This window comes from Glycine soja, chromosome 11 (assembly GCF_004193775.1).
Source record: "Glycine soja cultivar W05 chromosome 11, ASM419377v2, whole genome shotgun sequence".
Classification (NCBI taxonomy): Eukaryota; Viridiplantae; Streptophyta; class Magnoliopsida; order Fabales; family Fabaceae; genus Glycine; species Glycine soja.
The window spans coordinates 9133298-9152103 of NC_041012.1; the positions used below are offsets into that span (position 1 = coordinate 9133298).

The 18806-nt window shown below is 32.8% G+C and overlaps 2 protein-coding genes and 1 pseudogene across 2 annotated transcripts; all 3 read right to left on the bottom strand.

Annotated features, from left to right (window-relative positions):
- Nucleotides 1–2624: 2624 nt before the first annotated feature.
- On the bottom strand, nucleotides 2625–3329 carry LOC114377016. Its single transcript, XM_028335380.1, has one exon. The coding sequence runs from the start codon at nucleotides 3327–3329 to the stop codon at nucleotides 2625–2627; it is 705 nt and encodes a 234-aa protein (XP_028191181.1).
- A 1269-nt stretch (nucleotides 3330–4598) lies between these two features.
- On the bottom strand, nucleotides 4599–7020 carry LOC114375791 (serine/threonine-protein phosphatase 7 long form homolog). Its single transcript, XM_028333655.1, has 4 exons — nucleotides 6175–7020; nucleotides 6013–6097; nucleotides 5523–5927; nucleotides 4599–5441 (listed from the first exon to the last, which is right to left on the bottom strand). The coding sequence occupies exons 1-4, from the start codon at nucleotides 7014–7016 to the stop codon at nucleotides 4761–4763; spliced, it is 2013 nt and encodes a 670-aa protein (XP_028189456.1). The 5' UTR covers nucleotides 7017–7020; the 3' UTR covers nucleotides 4599–4760.
- Nucleotides 7021–12696: 5676 nt separating this feature from the next.
- LOC114375066 lies at nucleotides 12697–15356 on the bottom strand (annotated as a pseudogene).
- Nucleotides 15357–18806: the final 3450 nt, after the last annotated feature.

Sequence of the window (18806 nt, forward strand, 5' to 3'; positions counted from 1 at the left end):
CAATTTCATAGAGTATTTTGGACATTTGGTCAATGCAAGGAGGCTTTTAAGTACTGTAAGCCAATCATACAAGTTGACGGCACACATTTATACGGAAAATACCGTGGGACCCTATTAATGGCCACATCGCAAGATGGAAATGGTGGTGTTCTTCCTCTAGCATTCGCCGTGGTCGAAGGCGAGACGCTAACAGCATGGTCATGGTTTTTGGCCCACTTGCGTGAACACGTCACAGATAAGAATGGAATTTGTCTAATATCTGATCGTCACGCGAGTATAAAGTCTGCTGTCGCTAATGAAGCACTTGGTTGGCAACCTCCCCACGGCTATCATGTGTACTGCGTCCGACACATAGCCAGCAATTTCAATCGCAAATTCAACAACGCGAAACAAAAAGAGATGTTCAAGAAATTGGGTAAGGTTTATTTTATACATTAATTTAATTTGAGTTTCATGTCTACGTACAACTGTTGATGATAACAAATTTGATGCAGCGTACACTCCTTGCAAGCATGTGTTTGATCAAAACTTAGAAAAATTTCGTCAATTGAGTCCAGCTATAGCAAGATGGATTGATCGAATCTCAAAGGAAAAATGGAGCATGGCTTACGATACATCTGGACGACGATATGGTCACATGACAACCAACTTATCAGAATGTGTGAATAAGGTGTTGAAAGATTGTCGCAGCATTCCAATAACAGCGTTGGTGAAGTCAACATATAGTAGGTGCCGAAAGTACTTTATTGATCGTGGTCGCCAAGCCCAAAGACAATTAAGAGAAGGCCAAGTTTATTGTTCTAAGCTTGTTACAGAACTTAGGAAAAATCAAGAACAAGCTTGTTCGCACATCGTTCGCGTGTATGATATCCACTCGACAAGGTTTGAAGTAGAGGAGACCTTCAATCCTATAACGCAACGTGGCGGACAAAAATGGGCAGTTAACTTGAATGGCCATTACTGTCAATGCGGAAGGTATTCTGCGCTTCACTATCCATGTTCACACATTATTGCAGCTTGTGGTTACGTGAGCATGAACTACTACCAATATATAGATGTTGTTTACACCAATGAGCACATCTTAAAAGCATACTCCGCACAGTGGTGGCCTCTTGGGAATGAAGCGGCAATTCCTCCTTCTGATGAGGCATGGACACTAATCCCTGACCCAACTACAATTCGTGCGAAAGGTCGGCCAAAATCAACAAGGATAAGGAATGAGATGGATTGGGTCGAACCATCTGACCACCGACAAAAATGTAGTAGATGTGGAGCTGAAGGGCACAATAGGCGTCGATGTCCAATGCAATCTGACCGTGGGAGTAATTCATTTAATTGATTTATGTATGTTACATGCCTGACTTGTATTGCTTTAGGTTTTGTTCAATGTATTTACTTGTTGGTCTTCAATGAAATCGTCAGTTACTTTTTGTTGAATGTGTGCTTCTAATGAAATAAAATTACATTTAGAAGTTGAAATAAATGGAGTGGATCAATCGAGGTTGAGTGACATTGGTGTTGATCGTTAGTTAGAAACGTTAGTGTCTAAGTATTTTGTCTTAGTTTTTTATTTGAAGGGTGAGGGCTAAGTTCTTTTTATTTTATGGTTAGGGCTAAGTTTTTTATTTTAGGGTTAGGGTTAATTTTATAATTGTATGGGGTAGGGTTAGGCCTTATTTTTTATTTGTTGGGGTTAGGGCTAAGGTTGTTTATTTTTGGGTTTAGGGGGAATTTTTTTATTTTAGTGGTTAGGGTTAATTTTTTTATTTGAAGGGTTAGGGTGTAGTTCTTATTTTTTAGGGGTTAGGGCTAAGTTTTTTTATGATTTAGGGGTTAGGGTTAAGTTTTTTATTTGAAGGGTTAGGGTTAGTTCTTATTTTGGAGGGGTTAGGCTTATTTTTTTTATTTAGGGTTAGGGTGTATTTCCGAACATTATAGGGTTAGGGCTAAGTTTTCTTATTTTAGGGTTTAGGGTTTATTTTTTTAATGTGTACTTGTAATGAGATAAAATTACATTTAGAAGTTGAAATAAAATTTGTTTTTTTTAATGTGTACTTCTAATGAAATAAAATTACATTTAGAAGTTGAAATAAAATTTCGTTTTTTTAATGTGTACTTCTAATGAAATAAAATTACATTTAGAAGTTGAAATAAAATTTGTTTTTTTTAATGTGTACTTCTAATGAAATAAAATTACATTTAGAAGTTGAAATAAAATTTCGTTTTTTTAATGTGTACTTCTAATGAAATAAAATTACATTTAGAAGTTGAAATAAAATTTGTTTTTTTTAATGTGTACTTCTAATGAAATAAAATTACATTTAGAAGTTGAAATAAAATTTATTTTTTTAAACGGTAAGGGTTTAGTTCTTATTTTTTAGGGTTAGGCTTAGTTCTTATTTTAGGGGTTAGGGTTAAGTCATTTTATTTTAGGGTGTATGGTTATTTTTTTTTATTTTAGGGGTTAGTTCTTATTTTTGAGGGGTAGGGGGTAGGGAAGGATAGAGGGTTGAATGAGGAATCTGTGCATGAAAATGCAAAAGGAAGTGTCTGGAGAAAAGGAGAAGGATAAAGTGGAGTACTGAAATCCCTGTAGATGCTGGCCAAGACAGCAGGAGCAAGTGCTAGTTTAAGCCCTCTTGCAAAATGGTTGTATATGATCTACCAGGGAAAACAAACCTCGACAACCACAAAGACAAGAACGCCTCATGCTCCACTCGGCTCTCGTTACTCATGAAATGCTTCATCCATGGAGTATGATCCGCCCTTCTGGCCTTAGATTTGAAAAACATCCTAAAAACTCCTATAAGTTTTTGTTCTATTTCCCTTTCCTCACCACTCACAAGAGGGCTAGAAATAGGAGCTCCCATAACAGAGTAACCCCAACAAACTTTCATATCCTCCAATGTTATCGTTGCTTCTCCCCAAGGAAACACAAACGTGTTGGTCTTAGAACACCATCTTTGTGCAAGCTCAATGATCAACTCATCATTCCTACGGATTTGAAAAGTTGAAGCTTTGATTGCCTGGTCTATCCCAGCTTTCATCCACACACATTCATACTTGTGTTGCATTTGTTGGACCCATGTATTCCATTCTGCACTTGGGTAATGCCACCCTTTGTATCTTACTTCAAGCAACTTCGCGTGGTCCGAATTGACAGTGGCTGTTCTTCCAGAAGAGAACATGGAATGAGGAAGAGTTGCCGAGTCTTCCACGCAAGGTTTGATGAAATAAGCAGTTCTGTGAACTGGGTTTTCACCGGATAATGGTGAAACCATGAGTTGTTCATCTTTGACTTGGATGATGGGGTCCTCTGATGACTCCATTGTAGAGTAGTTGCTGAAGGAAGGGAAGGATAGAGGGTTGAATGAGGAATCTGTGCATGAAAATGCAAAAGGAAGTGTCTGGAGAAAAGGAGAAGGATAAAGTGGAGTACTGAAATGTGAAAACAGGAGGTAAAACTGGATTCGCGAAGTACGAGGAAGAGAATTCGAAACGTTCATACTATTATACTTCCGCCATTACAATGTATTGGCATTAAAGAAAAATTACTAAAATATATTTTCGATCTCAATGAATATTTAATTTTTTATTTGTTTTATAATAATTTTTTTTGTTGTGTCTTTAATCAAATAATATATTTTTTTCTTTGACATTTTTTAACTCGTAATAAATTATTAAATTTTGTGTTTATTTTTTGATAATTTTTTCATTTATTATTAATTTTTTTTTAAAAAAAAATAATAACAAATGAATTTCTTTTACTAGAAAGTAAAAATAAAATTTGTTAGTTTATAAGGAACTAAAAAAAAGTGTATAGGACCACAATAAAATTTTTGTTTTATTGTAGAAAAAAATAAAAATAAATAAATTATAGAAAACATAAAATTAAGGTATTTATTAAGAATTATAAATTGTTTTTCCCTTTAAATATATTTTCAGGTTAAATGTCCAACAAATCTAACTTCAGATAAAAAAAGGAGCAATGTTATAATTTTATACAAAAACAAAACAAATGAAATTTTTTACAAGAACAAACAACAAACTTTGGATATATATAAGAAAAATATATTTTAATCTTTTAATTAAGTATCACATCTTAAGTTTTTCAACCATTAATAATCGGTTAATATTTATAAATGATACATTAATAGAGTAATTAATTTCCATTATACACGGGTTAGGGTTAGTTCTTATTTGTTAGGGATATATGGCTATGTTTTTTATTTTAGGGTTAGGGTTTAGTTCTGAACATGTTAGGGGTTAGGGTTATATTTTTATTTTAGGGGTTAGGGTTAGATCTTATTTTTTAGGGTTAGGGTTAGGTTTTTTATTTTAGGGTTTAGGGTTAGGGTTAGGTTTTTTATTTTAGGGTTAGGGTTTAGTTTTGAACATGTTAGGGGTTAGGGTTATATTTTTATTTTAGGGGTTAGGGTTAGATCTTATTTTTTACTGTTAGGGTTAGGTTTGTTATTTTAGGGTTAGGGTTTAGTTCTGAACATGTTAGGGGTTAGGGTTAGTTTTTTACTTTAGGGGTTAGGGTTAGTTCTTATTTTTTAGGGTTAGGGTTAGGTTTTTTTATTTTAGGGGTTAGTTTTTGAGTTTTATTTGGTTTACGGTTCATTGATTATTATAGTTTGATACGCGACATAAATATTATCCATAAGTAAGCCTTAATAAACTGAATATCATACATTACGCCATGAATGTCAAATTACAAATATACAACAAAGGCTTAATAAACGAAGACATGCAAATCATTCATTTTGGTGTCCGTGATGTCGTGAGGATGTGCCACATGGTCGATCCCATCTTCGTGCTTGGCGATCAGGATTTCTTCTGCCCCGATGCCTCCCCGCTTCTTCTTCGTCAGCCTCCGCAGAAAATGCGTGCCGCAAATCAACACCGAATAAGTCACCCGTATTAGGTATTGGTCCCGGTACATTCCATTGTGTTCCTAACGGGGCATTAGGTGTTGGAATTGGGCCATGATATTGCTGTGAAGGGGTCATTGTGGGCCATGAAAAATGAGCTTGTGTTTCCGCAACACCACCGAACGATTGCTGGCTTGCAGAAGTATCAGTGTGATGACCCTGAAAAGGATATTGATACATCTGGGTCGGATACTCAGCAAATGTTTGTGGCGTGTAATACATTCCATGGCCACGCTCCGCCATTTGTTGGGAATATTCTTCCGCTTCAACAATGTCCCTTCTTCTGTCTATCCCCTGAGTTTCAATACTTGACTGAAGCATGTGAAACTGTTGTGCAGGAAATTGACGCTCTGATGCGGGACCATGTGACACTGGCTCAGTGACTCTCTCTTGCTCTTCGGATAAAATTGTAATTTTTTCCACATAAGGCACGAGATCATCAAATGTGCATGTATTCCTCCCTTGAGGAGACACCATGTATTGTAATGCCTCCGCAACTTCACCCTGCATTTATAAGGGTAAGAAAATTAATGGCCATCATTAAATAAAAGTTCAAGTTAAAATTTGAAAAAAATTTAAAAATACCAATGTAGCCGTCTTTGCATTTGCTGGGTCAACAAACATCTTTGTCTTTCGCCTATACCAGACCATGTAGTCCGAGTTAAAACTCAATAGGCCTTCTTGTCGGGGATAAGCGTCGACCCTAAATGCATGGCGATTATTCCACTGATCAATCATTGGGGCGAACAATTGCCCCCAATTTTCGTCATGTTTCCCTTTCAATGTTATGCCATGAATGTTTAAGGGTTGTGAAGGAGACTCTGGAATTGGCTGTTGCATCCCAAATTGTCTCAATACTCTGTCCGGTTGGTGCCACTCAATAACTTGGAAACAAATTAGTGGCACCACCGCGTACCACGCGAGACTTCCGACTAAACAAACGGGAGGCAACAGTGATATTACGGTTGATGGGTACGGCTCCCACACAAACTGCATATAACAACATAGTTATGAACATTTTAGTAAAATAACACATATAATTTTTTATTTTACAAATAGAATAACATCTTCTTACCTCATGACGTTTCATAATATCTAACTTGCGACGAAAAACTCTCACATCATCATTGCCGATATGTTGGTTTCCACGTCGCAGCCACCTACAAAGATTAAAATTTAATATATGCTAAAACCATTTATTCTATTGAAATGAAAGACGCTGCTAAAAATTACTAACCTATGCCCCAGTGGTGTATTTTCTACTTGGGAAGGAGTCCTCTTTGGAGCCAAGGTTGGACATCGTTCCCATGCCCACATTTGTAGTAAGATGCACATACCTCCGATTGATTTAGTTTTATAATCGGTGGCATTGCACATCTCTCTGTATAGAAAACCAAGTACGGCAGCTCCCCATGCATATCTGCCACATTCTTCAAAGTCACGTAAAAATTGAAGGTATCTTAGCGAAACTTTGTTACTGCTTTTATCAACGAACAAGACACCTCCAATGAATCTCAATATCCATGCACGGGCAAACCTTCGTACTTGTTCTTCGTCGTCGTCATTATTTATTTGGGCAAAATGGTGAGCCAGCCAACTTAATTTAACCACACTACCTCTAATTTCATCTTCTTGTGGTCTGACTCCCAATAATTCCTCACATAAATCAGCCCAATCAAGATTTGTTGGACCGATTAATGGTAAACCATCCACACTTATACCTAACAATACAGAGACGTCTTGGAGAGTAATAGTACATTCTCCGCATCTCATGTGAAAGGTATGTGTTTCTGGCCTCCATCTTTCAATCAGAGCACTAATTAATGAGGCATTTATTTTTAAGTACCCCATCTTGATAATCCAGGCGAAACCAGATTGTAGAAGAAAAGGAAAAATTTGCTCAGGAATTTGTTCTTCCCCTTGATACGTGGGGACAGCTCGTCTGATATGTAATTTCCTATCTTCTTCCCCATTCCAAACATGTTCTGAAACATGTTTAGGTTGCATCCATAATACATCAGCATCGATGGGACCAGACTTAATGTTAACATGTGATGAAGATGATGATGAAGATGCCATTGCTACTACAAAAAAAAAATATAATACATTATTTGTAGATAATATAAATTAAATTAAACTACACACATTTATAAAAACATTATTAAATATCTAACAATAAATTTGAAAAAAATCAAACTCGCCAATTTTTAATATATTCTATACATAAATTAAAATACATGTGAACAAAACTTTAAATAAATAATTTTTTTTCTACAATTAAAAAAAATAATTTAATAAAATATGGACTAACAAATTATTTATAATACAAACAAATATTGAAATGCAAAAAATTATTTAAAAATATATATACAAAAATTATAATAATGTACAATCTATCATATATTTAATAACATAAATTTTCTAAAACAATTAATATTAACCTACAAACTAAAACTAACAGTGATCATATATATATATATATAACTAAAATCTAAAAACTAAAAATTATTAACTCAAACAATATTAACTTATTAATTCATTTATTTAAAACTATACTATCTATATATAACATACAAAAATATATAAGACACAAAAATATAACACTAATAAAACAAATTTACGCATCTCTAATATTAGAATTATTTATTTACGTGTAACATGCTTAATATTATAAAAACTAAAAATTTATGTCTACCTAAAATTTATAAATATGTATGCTAATATTAATTTATACATAATATTTCTACCTTATCTAATATTAAGTGTGTGCCTAATATTTCTAAGGCTAATATTAAGTGTGTCGGAACGTTTGGCTGTGGCTTACTAAAATATCATATATATACTACAAACTAACCTTCAAATATATACTACAAACTAATAACAGCATACTTATTTTTATACAAACTAATCTTCAAATATATATTACAAATCTAAAAATATATACTACAAACTAAATAATATTTTTATACTAACTAACCTAACCTACTCTTCAAATATCTGTTACTACATAAAAATTAATAACAAATAACAGCATACTTATTAATTTATTAATAATACTAACTAACCTAACCTTACAATACCTATTAATCTTAATTAACCTAAACTTACAATACTTATCTAGCTAACCTATTATTTTAAAAATATTAACAAACAGAATATATAAATCACTTATCTAGCTAACCTGTTATTTAAGAAAATCACTTACCAGCCAATTAGAAATTATGAACTATGGAAGAAAAAAACTCAGCAAGAGCAAGCACCAACAGCAAGCACGCAGAACACTCAAGAATGGAGAAAAGAAAGGTAGTAGAAGAAAAGAAATGTGAATCCAAAGTTTACGTTCAACTTATTTTATAGGAAAAAAGCGTATACAATGGTCAAAAGCTCTCTGTATCCCTAAACCCTATGCTGCATCCCTATACAATGGAGAGCAGAAACAAGCCCTGCAAGCCTGAAAAGTTCACGTGACATGGCTGTCTCGCCAGCACCTTGGGCGAGTCCTGCACTGACATGGCTGTCTCGCCAGCACCCTGGGCGAGACCCACTGCACTGCCAATCCCGCCAGCCCTTCTGGCGGCAAGCCTGTAGCCCTATCTCGCCATTGCGATGGGCGAGTCCCACTTCTCACTCCTACGTGGCCTATGTCGCCACTAGCAGGGGCGATACACCCCTCTCTCCTGCTTTGCCGCCACTGGCAATGGCGGGTTGAGCCTTGCCGCCAGTGGCAATGGCGTTTTCCGCCTAAAAACCAACCCCCTCCGTCATTAGTTTTAAAACAAACCCTTATACGTAAATAGTTTGTAAAATAAGACCCCCTTGGTAAATTTGCCCATTAATTACAGTAGTGTAGTAGTACTCCTTCTTGTAATGTTTACTATTCTCCGTTGTTAGAAAGCAAACACTAGGATCGATCCTCTCTTTCCTTGGACCAATTGACAAAAGGCCCAATACACGTGTAGCAGTACATGTGAGTAAAACATTTGACTCCAAAATCTCTCGATCTTGTGGTGTGACTTCTTTCACTTCTTTGGCCTTTTCTTTCTTTCTTTCTTGGCACGCTAATTAAAACCTCAGAATCGATGTTCATGTTTGCTTTTCCATCCTTCTGGGGAATATGGCACCGGATATACATATATAGTGAGGGCGGTGGAAAAGAAGGAATGATTGGCCTTAGTTGATTGCATTTGGCAGGTGTGTTTGGCCTCTGGATCAGAATTTGTAAAATTAATTTAATTTGATTTAAGTTTCAAAATATTTATTTAAATAAATTAATATTATTCAGGAAATCAAAATAAAAAATACTTTTAAAATCATGAATGCAAAGGGTGGAATGGTATTATGAAAGTTAATTTATGGGTAAAATATATTTTGTCTCAGTATATTTCAAAGTGATAGTTTTAGTTTCATACAAAATTAAAATTTTATATTTTTTATTCACATGAATCAAACTTAAGTATTAAGAGGTCTGTATATAACAACTCCCAAATACCGCTCAACAAAACTTAATTAGACCCCATTCTAATATTAATTCATGTTCAACCAAACTTAATTAGACCCCTTAATTGCTAATAGTAATTTGATTTAGGTCAGGGACTAAAGACAAATCTCTATCATTATTACATAAAAGTTTTTTAACGTCGATTCTTTGATACATTTTAAGATAATTCTGCATTCGATTTTAAAGTCACTGTCATACAAAATCATCTTAAAATATCGGTTCTACATTGATTTTTATTAGCAACCATCTTAAACTGTTTTTTTTTTTTGTTTAAAAAATGTTAAAAAGATCAAGATTTTAAGATGATTTTGTAAAAATCATACTTAAATCTATACATTCTAAACTAATATTAGTATCATCACTTAAAAACATCAATACTATTACTCAGTTACACCAACCAACCATTAAAGCAAAGAAAAGCTGAGTACTGACCAGGCACTAGTTTGGGTGGATCTTGCTTAGAATCTTGTGCATAAACATATCTCTGGCCCTTATAACAAACCAATTGAGATAATTTGGGGGCGAATGTTCCACCTGATGACACAAGCATCATACTCAGATGACAATCACGCAGTTCATATAACCTTTCTATTCGATAAAATGATAAATAAAACCAGAATTTAAAAAAAGAGCAAAATGGATTCAAGCTTGGCATGAAAATCAACAAACACTTTTAGAATTATATCAAGTAAACACATAGCCACACATCTTATCCAAGCCAGCTTGGTGTATCTAAGATCATTTCAATCATTGTTATCAATTAGCATAAAAAAAAATTATGCCTTTAGCTTGACAATATTAGTATATATGCCAAAAAATACTATGAATAATAATATAATCATGCTGCAGCATATCAAGCTTGTGCCTTTAGCTTGATGTACAATGTTTAGCAATCTTAAAGTTGTGGATATCAATTGATTTTGTATTTTCGTCTTGTTATAATTAGTCGAGGTAATAGAACCACTATCGGTCTGAGAGACCAGGCGTAATAGTTGATAAATAACGCACTAATGAAGAAAACAAAGCTTTCAGAATCGTAGAAAAATGTATAAGTATAATGAAGGTTATATTAACGGCCAATTTTTAACTTTCAATTTGCTTCTTTGTTATTTGGTTTTGTCCGTTTCCACCATATATGATCTATTACTTAAGCAAAACAAAACTATCATAAATAAGATTAATTGACCACACATTATGAAGCAGGCAAATGAGAAAAAAAACTAAAAGTGATCAACTAATCGCAAAACGACCCAAAAAAATCAGTGAAGATTCTAAACTAATAACAAAACGACCCAACAAAATATCCCATGTTTGATTTTTTTTCTTAAATATTTTATTATTTTTACATTGATTTTCTATTTTATTTTTCCTTTCCAACACATTCTTATTTATTTTATTCTCCTTTTCTTTTTCCTACATTTATCTCACATTATTCCAAAGAACGTGAACCAGTTGTTTATGATAATTGATGTCAATTCGGTGTGTTGCTTGATTTGTATTTTCCTTATATTAATTAGATTAGGCTCTGTTTGTACATGCCTTATTTCATTCATTCATTCCTAATATTCGTCCCACTCACTCATACCTATTTCAGATACAGATTCGACCCCCTCCCCAACAACATTCATGGGGGAAAAGTAGCCGGCCAAGAAAAAGGAGCATTAAAAGATCAGCAAAATCACTGCAATTTGACCTTTTAGCCCTGAATATTATTTTTAAATAAAAGCTAAAAGTGTTTCTCTAAATTATTATGAGATAATGAACAGCCATTATTAATTAGATAAACATTGCACACTTTTTCTACCCATGTTTGTTGGGCAATAATTATATATTAACAGCAAATAATGCACGTGGAGACACAAGTCACACAACATTGCTTTTGAACTGATAAGTATAGCTACATATTTTAAAGAACAATGTGGGGTTATATTCTTCCCTGCTAAATCCGTAGGGTTTATTTTATTTGATAGTGCTAATAACATATTTTGAATATACTTTTATTCACTAACATTATATTGGTCAGCATAAAACAGAATTAAGATTATAAGATTTAAATTTAGTGAAAAATATATGATTAGAAAAGAGATAACATTAAGGGTATATTTGACCCGACTTATTTTTTTATACTTAAAAGTCACTTTTAAGTTAAATTTAAAAATTAGAGCTTAAATAAATAAGTTTAAGGTAAAAATAATTTTAAAATTAACGAGACTCATGCTATTAGTTTTTAGTTATTTTTACTCAATTCTTTATTTCTTTCTTCATATCTTCTTTATTTCTTTTCCATCAATCATCTATTTTATTTTTCACATAAATTTACTCTATTTTATTTTCAAGCATCTTATTTCTCTCCGCTTGCTTGAGGGAGGTTGTCTTTTCTCATTTGTCAACGGTTATAAGTGAGTTGATTTGGGTAGGCAGGCTTCATTAAGAGCCATGTGTCTCTAGTCCAAATGTTGACTGGGTACCCACACAGACCAGCCCTATGAATGGTTTACTATTAAGGATTTGGATTTTGGACCTTCAAAATTCAAAAGCAGGAGGCCCATGAAACACTCCTGAATTTGATTTCAAACATGTGATTCTTATATGTTTAATTAATTTTTGCATTTGATTATAGCTTTGTTAGTGTGTAGGGATTTAGTTACAATTTTTTTAAAAGTAAATTTTACCTGTAGGAATTTAATTAAAAAATTATAAAAAGTATAGCATCCTATCGATTAATTTAACCGTTTTTAAAATAGATTTTAGATTTATTATAGTTTTATAAAAAGAAATTAAATTTGACTTTTATGCGGTTTGAACTGATTGTATCATTTTGTATATTAAACTTTGTCATTTTGTTTCCATGCAATTAAAGGATTCTTCTTTAAATGGTTAAGATTGACACTTTTTAGTGAAAACGTGGAGACAACTGTATTTTTTTCTCTCTCTCCTGCAATAGAATTTTAATTTTATTAAAATTATAACTCCAATTCAACTGACCCTGATGTCCCCATGTTAGTGTTCGATCTCTCTCTCTCTCTCTCTCTCACTAATAATTCACAAGTGATGATGTGGTTTGTGTGAATTGGTGTGTTCCCATGTTATACTATATGAAGTTGCTGAACTTACATGGGAAAAAGGACAACTTTTTTATGCATGGCTTAGGGCTACGACGTGTGTGGTAAAACCCCCGCACCCGCCACCATTAAATACAACATGGGACTGATCGAGAAGCCTCACGTCCATAGTGAAGCAAGCCACGAGCTTGCCCCTCCAAGGAAAATCAACGTTAAATGGCGACAATGTTTACTGCAACTTATTGTTTTGATTTGAAGAAAAACTGCTCAAAAACGCCCCAAATTACTACACATATCTCTAAGTTTAAATATTAATTTTCCCTAGCTCAAGCTGGGGCACTTGCCCATTCCCATTGTCTTCTCCCTTGTTGGTGTTAGATTTGACCCAAAATTTACCAAAAGACCCTTCTATTTCCTCAAGCGTTTTACCCCGAGTCTCAGGAAGCACAGTGTAAAAGAATATCCACCCAAAAGTAGCTATGCCACAATAAAGGAAGAAAGCCCCACCAATGGTGATAGCTTTAGACAGGGACAGAAAAGTCATTGAGATAATCCCACTCGTGGTTCTATTCACATCAACACCCGCAGCCATACCCTGCGCCCGCAACCTCAACGGAAATATTTCGGAGCTGTAGACCCACGTCACGGGTCCCGCCCCAATCGAGAACGAGGAAAAGCTCTTTCCATACACCTTCACCTGTGCTTCGTTTATTTACCTGAACGACATCGTCGTTGCAACTCTCGGGGATCCCTGCGGCTTGTTTGATGTCGGCTAGCCTTAGCTCAGCTTCTTCCTTAGTGTCTGAGGTTTTCTTAAGCACTTTTGTTGCGTCTCCCAAACGACCCCTCATCACAAGCCATCGTGGAGACTCCGGCATCGCCAACACTCCCACCGTTAGGAGTATCGAAGGAATTGCACCGGTTCCAAGCATCATTCGCCATCCCAACTTCAGTGTCATCTTCGAAAATGCATAGTTAGATATATATCCAAGTAATATCCCTACATTGATAAATACCCTCAAAATCATATCATCGTATTATCAAATTTATACTCGATCTTCTAGTAAAGTATATATATCCAAATAAATGAAATAAAATGACGAACATCGGTGAAGGAGGTAAGGAAGCCACGGGAGGAGGCCGGAGAGACCTCAGAGGTGTAGACAGGAGCAATCATGAGGCCATAGCCCATGCCAATGCCGGCGACGAAACGGCCGAACATTAGAAAGGCATAGTTTGGAGAGAAACCCATGAGAATGGCTCCGGCGAAGAAGATGGCACCGGCAAAAACAATGGTGTAACGACGACCTATCCAATCGGAAGTTCTACCGGCAAGGCATGAGCCTATCAGAGAATAGAGGTTGAAGATTCCAATCAAGATCTCGATTTGCACATCCGAGACTTTCAGGTCCTTTTTTATGTATATGGCTGCTCCACTCATCACTCCAATATCTGTAACATCATGCGTATACTAGTTACGACTTACATAAAAAAAAAAGTTACCACTTAGCAATTAATCTAACTATATTAGTGTAGTAACATGTGTCTTGGTGTTAAAATTATAATTATATTTTTAAATTTACAAAAAAAATTATTAGTATATATGTTTGTAAATATTTATTAAGTATATATAATTACAAATATAATATACATTAAAATAATTTTACATTCACACATATCTTATACCACTTTAATTTAAAATTAAATGTGTGTTTCAAAAATATTATCTTTATAAATATATTCGTATTTTTTAACTTAAATATATAAATTTTTTTAATAAGGGATATTAAAATTGGAAATATCTGAAAATATTTTTTTTGTAATTATTAACTTTTTCTTTATTCATATGAGATTTATTATTTGAGTGTGATGTTTTGGGTGCATAAACTAATATGATTATAATTTAATTTAATTTAAACCAATATATATATATTTTAAAATTTATTATTTTGTACGTTGTCACGATTGAAATGATAAAAAATAATTAATTTAAAATGAAAATATTTTTTGGATAGAAATTAAAGAATCATTGTGATGATAATAACTGACATAAGATTTAATAAATAGAAAAAGTCTTTAGTTGTTTTAAATTTTTTTTAAAAAAATTGAAATGATAAAAAAAATCATATAGAAATGGTTAATACATTAAGCAATACATATTACATATTTTTAATATGTGTGAAAATTTTGAAATTTTAGCTATAATATTGTTTGGTACAAAATAGTGTATACTATAGAGATAGAGAATAAGATTGTTTTTACATCATCATATGATTTTTTTAGAATATAGTAGTAATTGATTATTGATTCATGCATCTACGTGTAATGAATGCTTTACTTAATAATGTTTATGTTCTCTTAGAAATCATTTATAGTACAGAGCATCATGCAAAATATTGTCCCAGAAAACACTGTTCTTTCCTTTTACCTTTTATTTTGTTTTGTTTTGTGTGCAAAAGTCGTTTTTATTTTTTCCTTCCTGAAAAATTTTACGATTTTCGGCACATGCTACAGCTCCGAAGAAACTATGTTTCTCCGATGTAATCAAGGATTTGCAGCAGAGAGCAAGACAAATATATATACTGGAATATGAATGAACATATTAATTAATATATATTATAAGACTCACCATAGCCAAGCAAGATGGAAGTCGTGGTGGCCAACATAGCACAAGCAAAAGCGTACGTGTTCCGTTTGGGCTTCTTTATTGGAGGATCGAAATCCTCATCAAGAATAGTTTTACGAGCTTCTTCAGTTTCAACTACCTTTCCCTCACTCATCTTCTTGACTTAGTTGAACTGAATATCCGCACAGGCGAAAATATCACAGTGAGAGAGAGAGAGAAAGAGAAGCGTATCAAATTGCTACCATGCATTTAATATTTAATTTTTGGGTGTCATGTATGATGATAAGTTTAGTTAAGAGATAAAGTAGTAATAGAGCTGGCATATGCATGGTGCATGGTGCATGGTGCATGGTGCATGGTGCGTGGTGCATGTGAGTGAGGCTTATATAGACCAAAGGCTTTCGTCACCTAAGACTAATTAAGGAGTCTCACAGACTCTCACATGGTAGAAAACAAAACTCTCCCGTCTAAACCATGGCCGGCCATGAGCGGGCTCAAAAAATTTAAAAACTTCAATACATATTGTATTTATTTTTTATATTGGTTTTTAAGTTTGTATTGTTTTTTGTAAATATATAGATTATAAGTGTTGCATCTTTTTAAGTCTACTTTTTTTTATATATAATTAAGAAAAATAAGTTATATAATAACAGTATAAAACAATTTAATAATATATTCTAATAACAATAGTCATGCTTATGCATGATGAAGTTATTAGCTTTTACCATGAATATCTTAAAAGTAACCTAGAGTATTTAAGAAATATTCAATGGCTAGGTACGAACTTAATTAACCCTCATTTTTTCACCACCTCTCTCGTTTACTTACTTTATTGTTAGAGTCCTTTTAGGTGATTACCATCATAATTCTCTCCCCACCATCAACAACATTATGCTACAAGACTAGATGATCAGCTCTGGATCCTCCTTGTGGTTTCACCACCGAGCAATGCTCATTCCACACTTATCTTTTATATATTTTTAACATGATTGTTATACACTCTGTAAGTCTATAGGGATATGTATATACAGAATCATCTAATGGACTTAACTTGCTGGTCAATTTGGTCCACCACAAATTTAAGTTGAGATAGACTAATTTTTTTTTATATAAAATATTATTCAAATTCATTTGAGTTGAATCGGCGGTAGTGAGTTAGATTGACTAACCGGCCAAAGACATATTAATGTTACTAAAATATTAAAAATAACTCACTCCTCAGTTATCACAACACAACGTTCATAATTAAGTTGGCATTTTTTTCCTCACTCTTTGTCTTGCATTCTTGTACAATTAACACAAATTTAAAGTTATTGGAACATTTTTTTTCAAAAAATAATTATTTTTTATTTTAGGCGAATCAATCTGTTTTGTCTACTAATCCATGGTCAGCAGAAATGGAATGACTTTTTACAGGGTTATCAAAAAGTGAGTTTGGTTGGCCCATCTTTTGAGCAACCTATAGTGGGTCGAGCCGAGTGAACCAAGTCGGCATACTTTCACACCTCTAAATATGTAATGCAATGTAATACAATACAAGGAAAGGAGAAAAATCAAGAAGGCTATGGAAAAAAAACCACAATGGAAGTATTGAATTCTTACCTGTGTATATTGGTGTTTAAATAATCTATTATGTAGGTCTCCATAAGTGGAACACATTTCACGAGAAATGCGAGCAAAACACTTTGAACACTTTTTTATTTATCAAAACTTTTTAAAAATGACAAATTTTTGTAGATTTTACATTGTATTTAATGATTTTTTAAAAAAAATTATTAGTTTTTCTAATTTTATAGTTTTTAATAAATTTTAACAAATTTCTCTTGTCTCATTAATTTATGAAATTAAGAAAATACTAAATAAGCTTATAATTTTTTAGTATAAATCTATCTACTTATTGTCATTTTGATACTTAAACAAATGTTAATACTATCAATTAAGTCACACATTTTATTAAATTTTGAATTAATGTGATTAAAGGATTATACTTTAAAATAGTTATTTAAAAAAATATAACAACATTGTAGAGATTAAAATAGCTATTTACTAATTTTTTTCTTTCTTCCATGTAGAAATCCCAAACGCAAATTTGGCCTCGTGCGACGGCTCGCAGCCACAAAATGACAAATCAGTAGGGTCCCCATATCTTTAATAAGGGCTTCATTACTTTAATAGGAATATAGGTTCAACTCATTGAGTAAAGTATGTAAATATTATAATTTTTTTAATATTGTGTTGAGTTCTTATGGATTAAAAAAAAATTATATTAAAGTAGAGGCACGCACAATATTTATGCTGAAAAATTATTTTTTGTTAAACAAAAACTCTATCAATGAAACAAATCAAACTACTTTAGACTAGTTATGATTTATGTAAGTGTTATGCTATGTGTTTACGTAGCATGCATGCGCACTCATTATATAGTAACCCATGTTTCTCATTATATAATATGCCTTCACAGATGAAAAGAAGGACTCCAAATAAAAATCTTAAATAGTAAATAAAGTTGTCACGCAACGTTTATCAGTTTTTTTTAGGAGAATGGCTGGTCTGTCAGACCTCTAGTTCCTTGTCGTCTTCCCAAAGCTTTGGCTTTTTGTTCATGAATTATTATATGATTCAATCCCTGAAGCACGGATTCGTGTGTGTATACGTTGCATATTACCATAAGAAGACAATTCAAGTTTTTTATTTATATTTTTTTGGTCAATATCCGTGATTTTATACATGAATTGCTATGAATTCCGATCAATTACTTATATTTAACATACCATCAAATATCAAAGACTATTGAGACTTAAATGTTTTCCCAAAAATGCATCAACGTAAAAAATAATTGGAGCTCGACTACATTCAAAGTTCAATATTAATACGATTTTTTAGTTTACGTATTAAAAAAGTAGTTATATATGATAGTACACATGCAGTTATTATATACTTTTCATTTTTTTTCCATTATTGTATTTTTGTTATATCATATTACCTATTAATTATGACATTTTCAAAGAGTTTATAAACAACTTATTTAGACTATATTACAAATACTAGTAAGAGTTTTTGATAAAACTTATAAAAATATCTAATGACTAGTCAATATAAGGTGATTTTAGCCTTTTATTTTTGTTTTTTAAGTTTTCCAAGATAGCATATAAAAATAGCTTATGTGGAACTTTTAAAAAGATCCATCTTTAAATCCTACTAAGACAAAAAAACAAAGATAGAGTGTGTGCAATTTTTTGTACATTGTGAGCTATAAAATACATAAAATTCTATAAAAGAACTACACATTTATTAAAATTTAATTAAAAATTAAGTATTGCTTGTAAAAAATAAAGTGACAAATATTGCCACCGTGCCACACCAATGAAGATTGCCACCATCTAATGAGATGAGGGAGACACACAATAAACATCAAGAAAAATGAAAAAGAAATTAAAACAACACACACGGATAAGGAAGTTATCATTTGCTGATAGATCAAACAAAAACACTAATCAAATGAAATAATCATGCTAGAAATAAGCAAATCGAGTAGTTTATACATATCATATCATAAATAACAGTCAATCAACAGAAGAAATTAATACATGCACAACATTAACCTTCAAGCAAATCAATGCAACACACAAACATGAACCAACTAGCTAGAGAGACGACGAAAAGTATATCATAAGAGATACCTT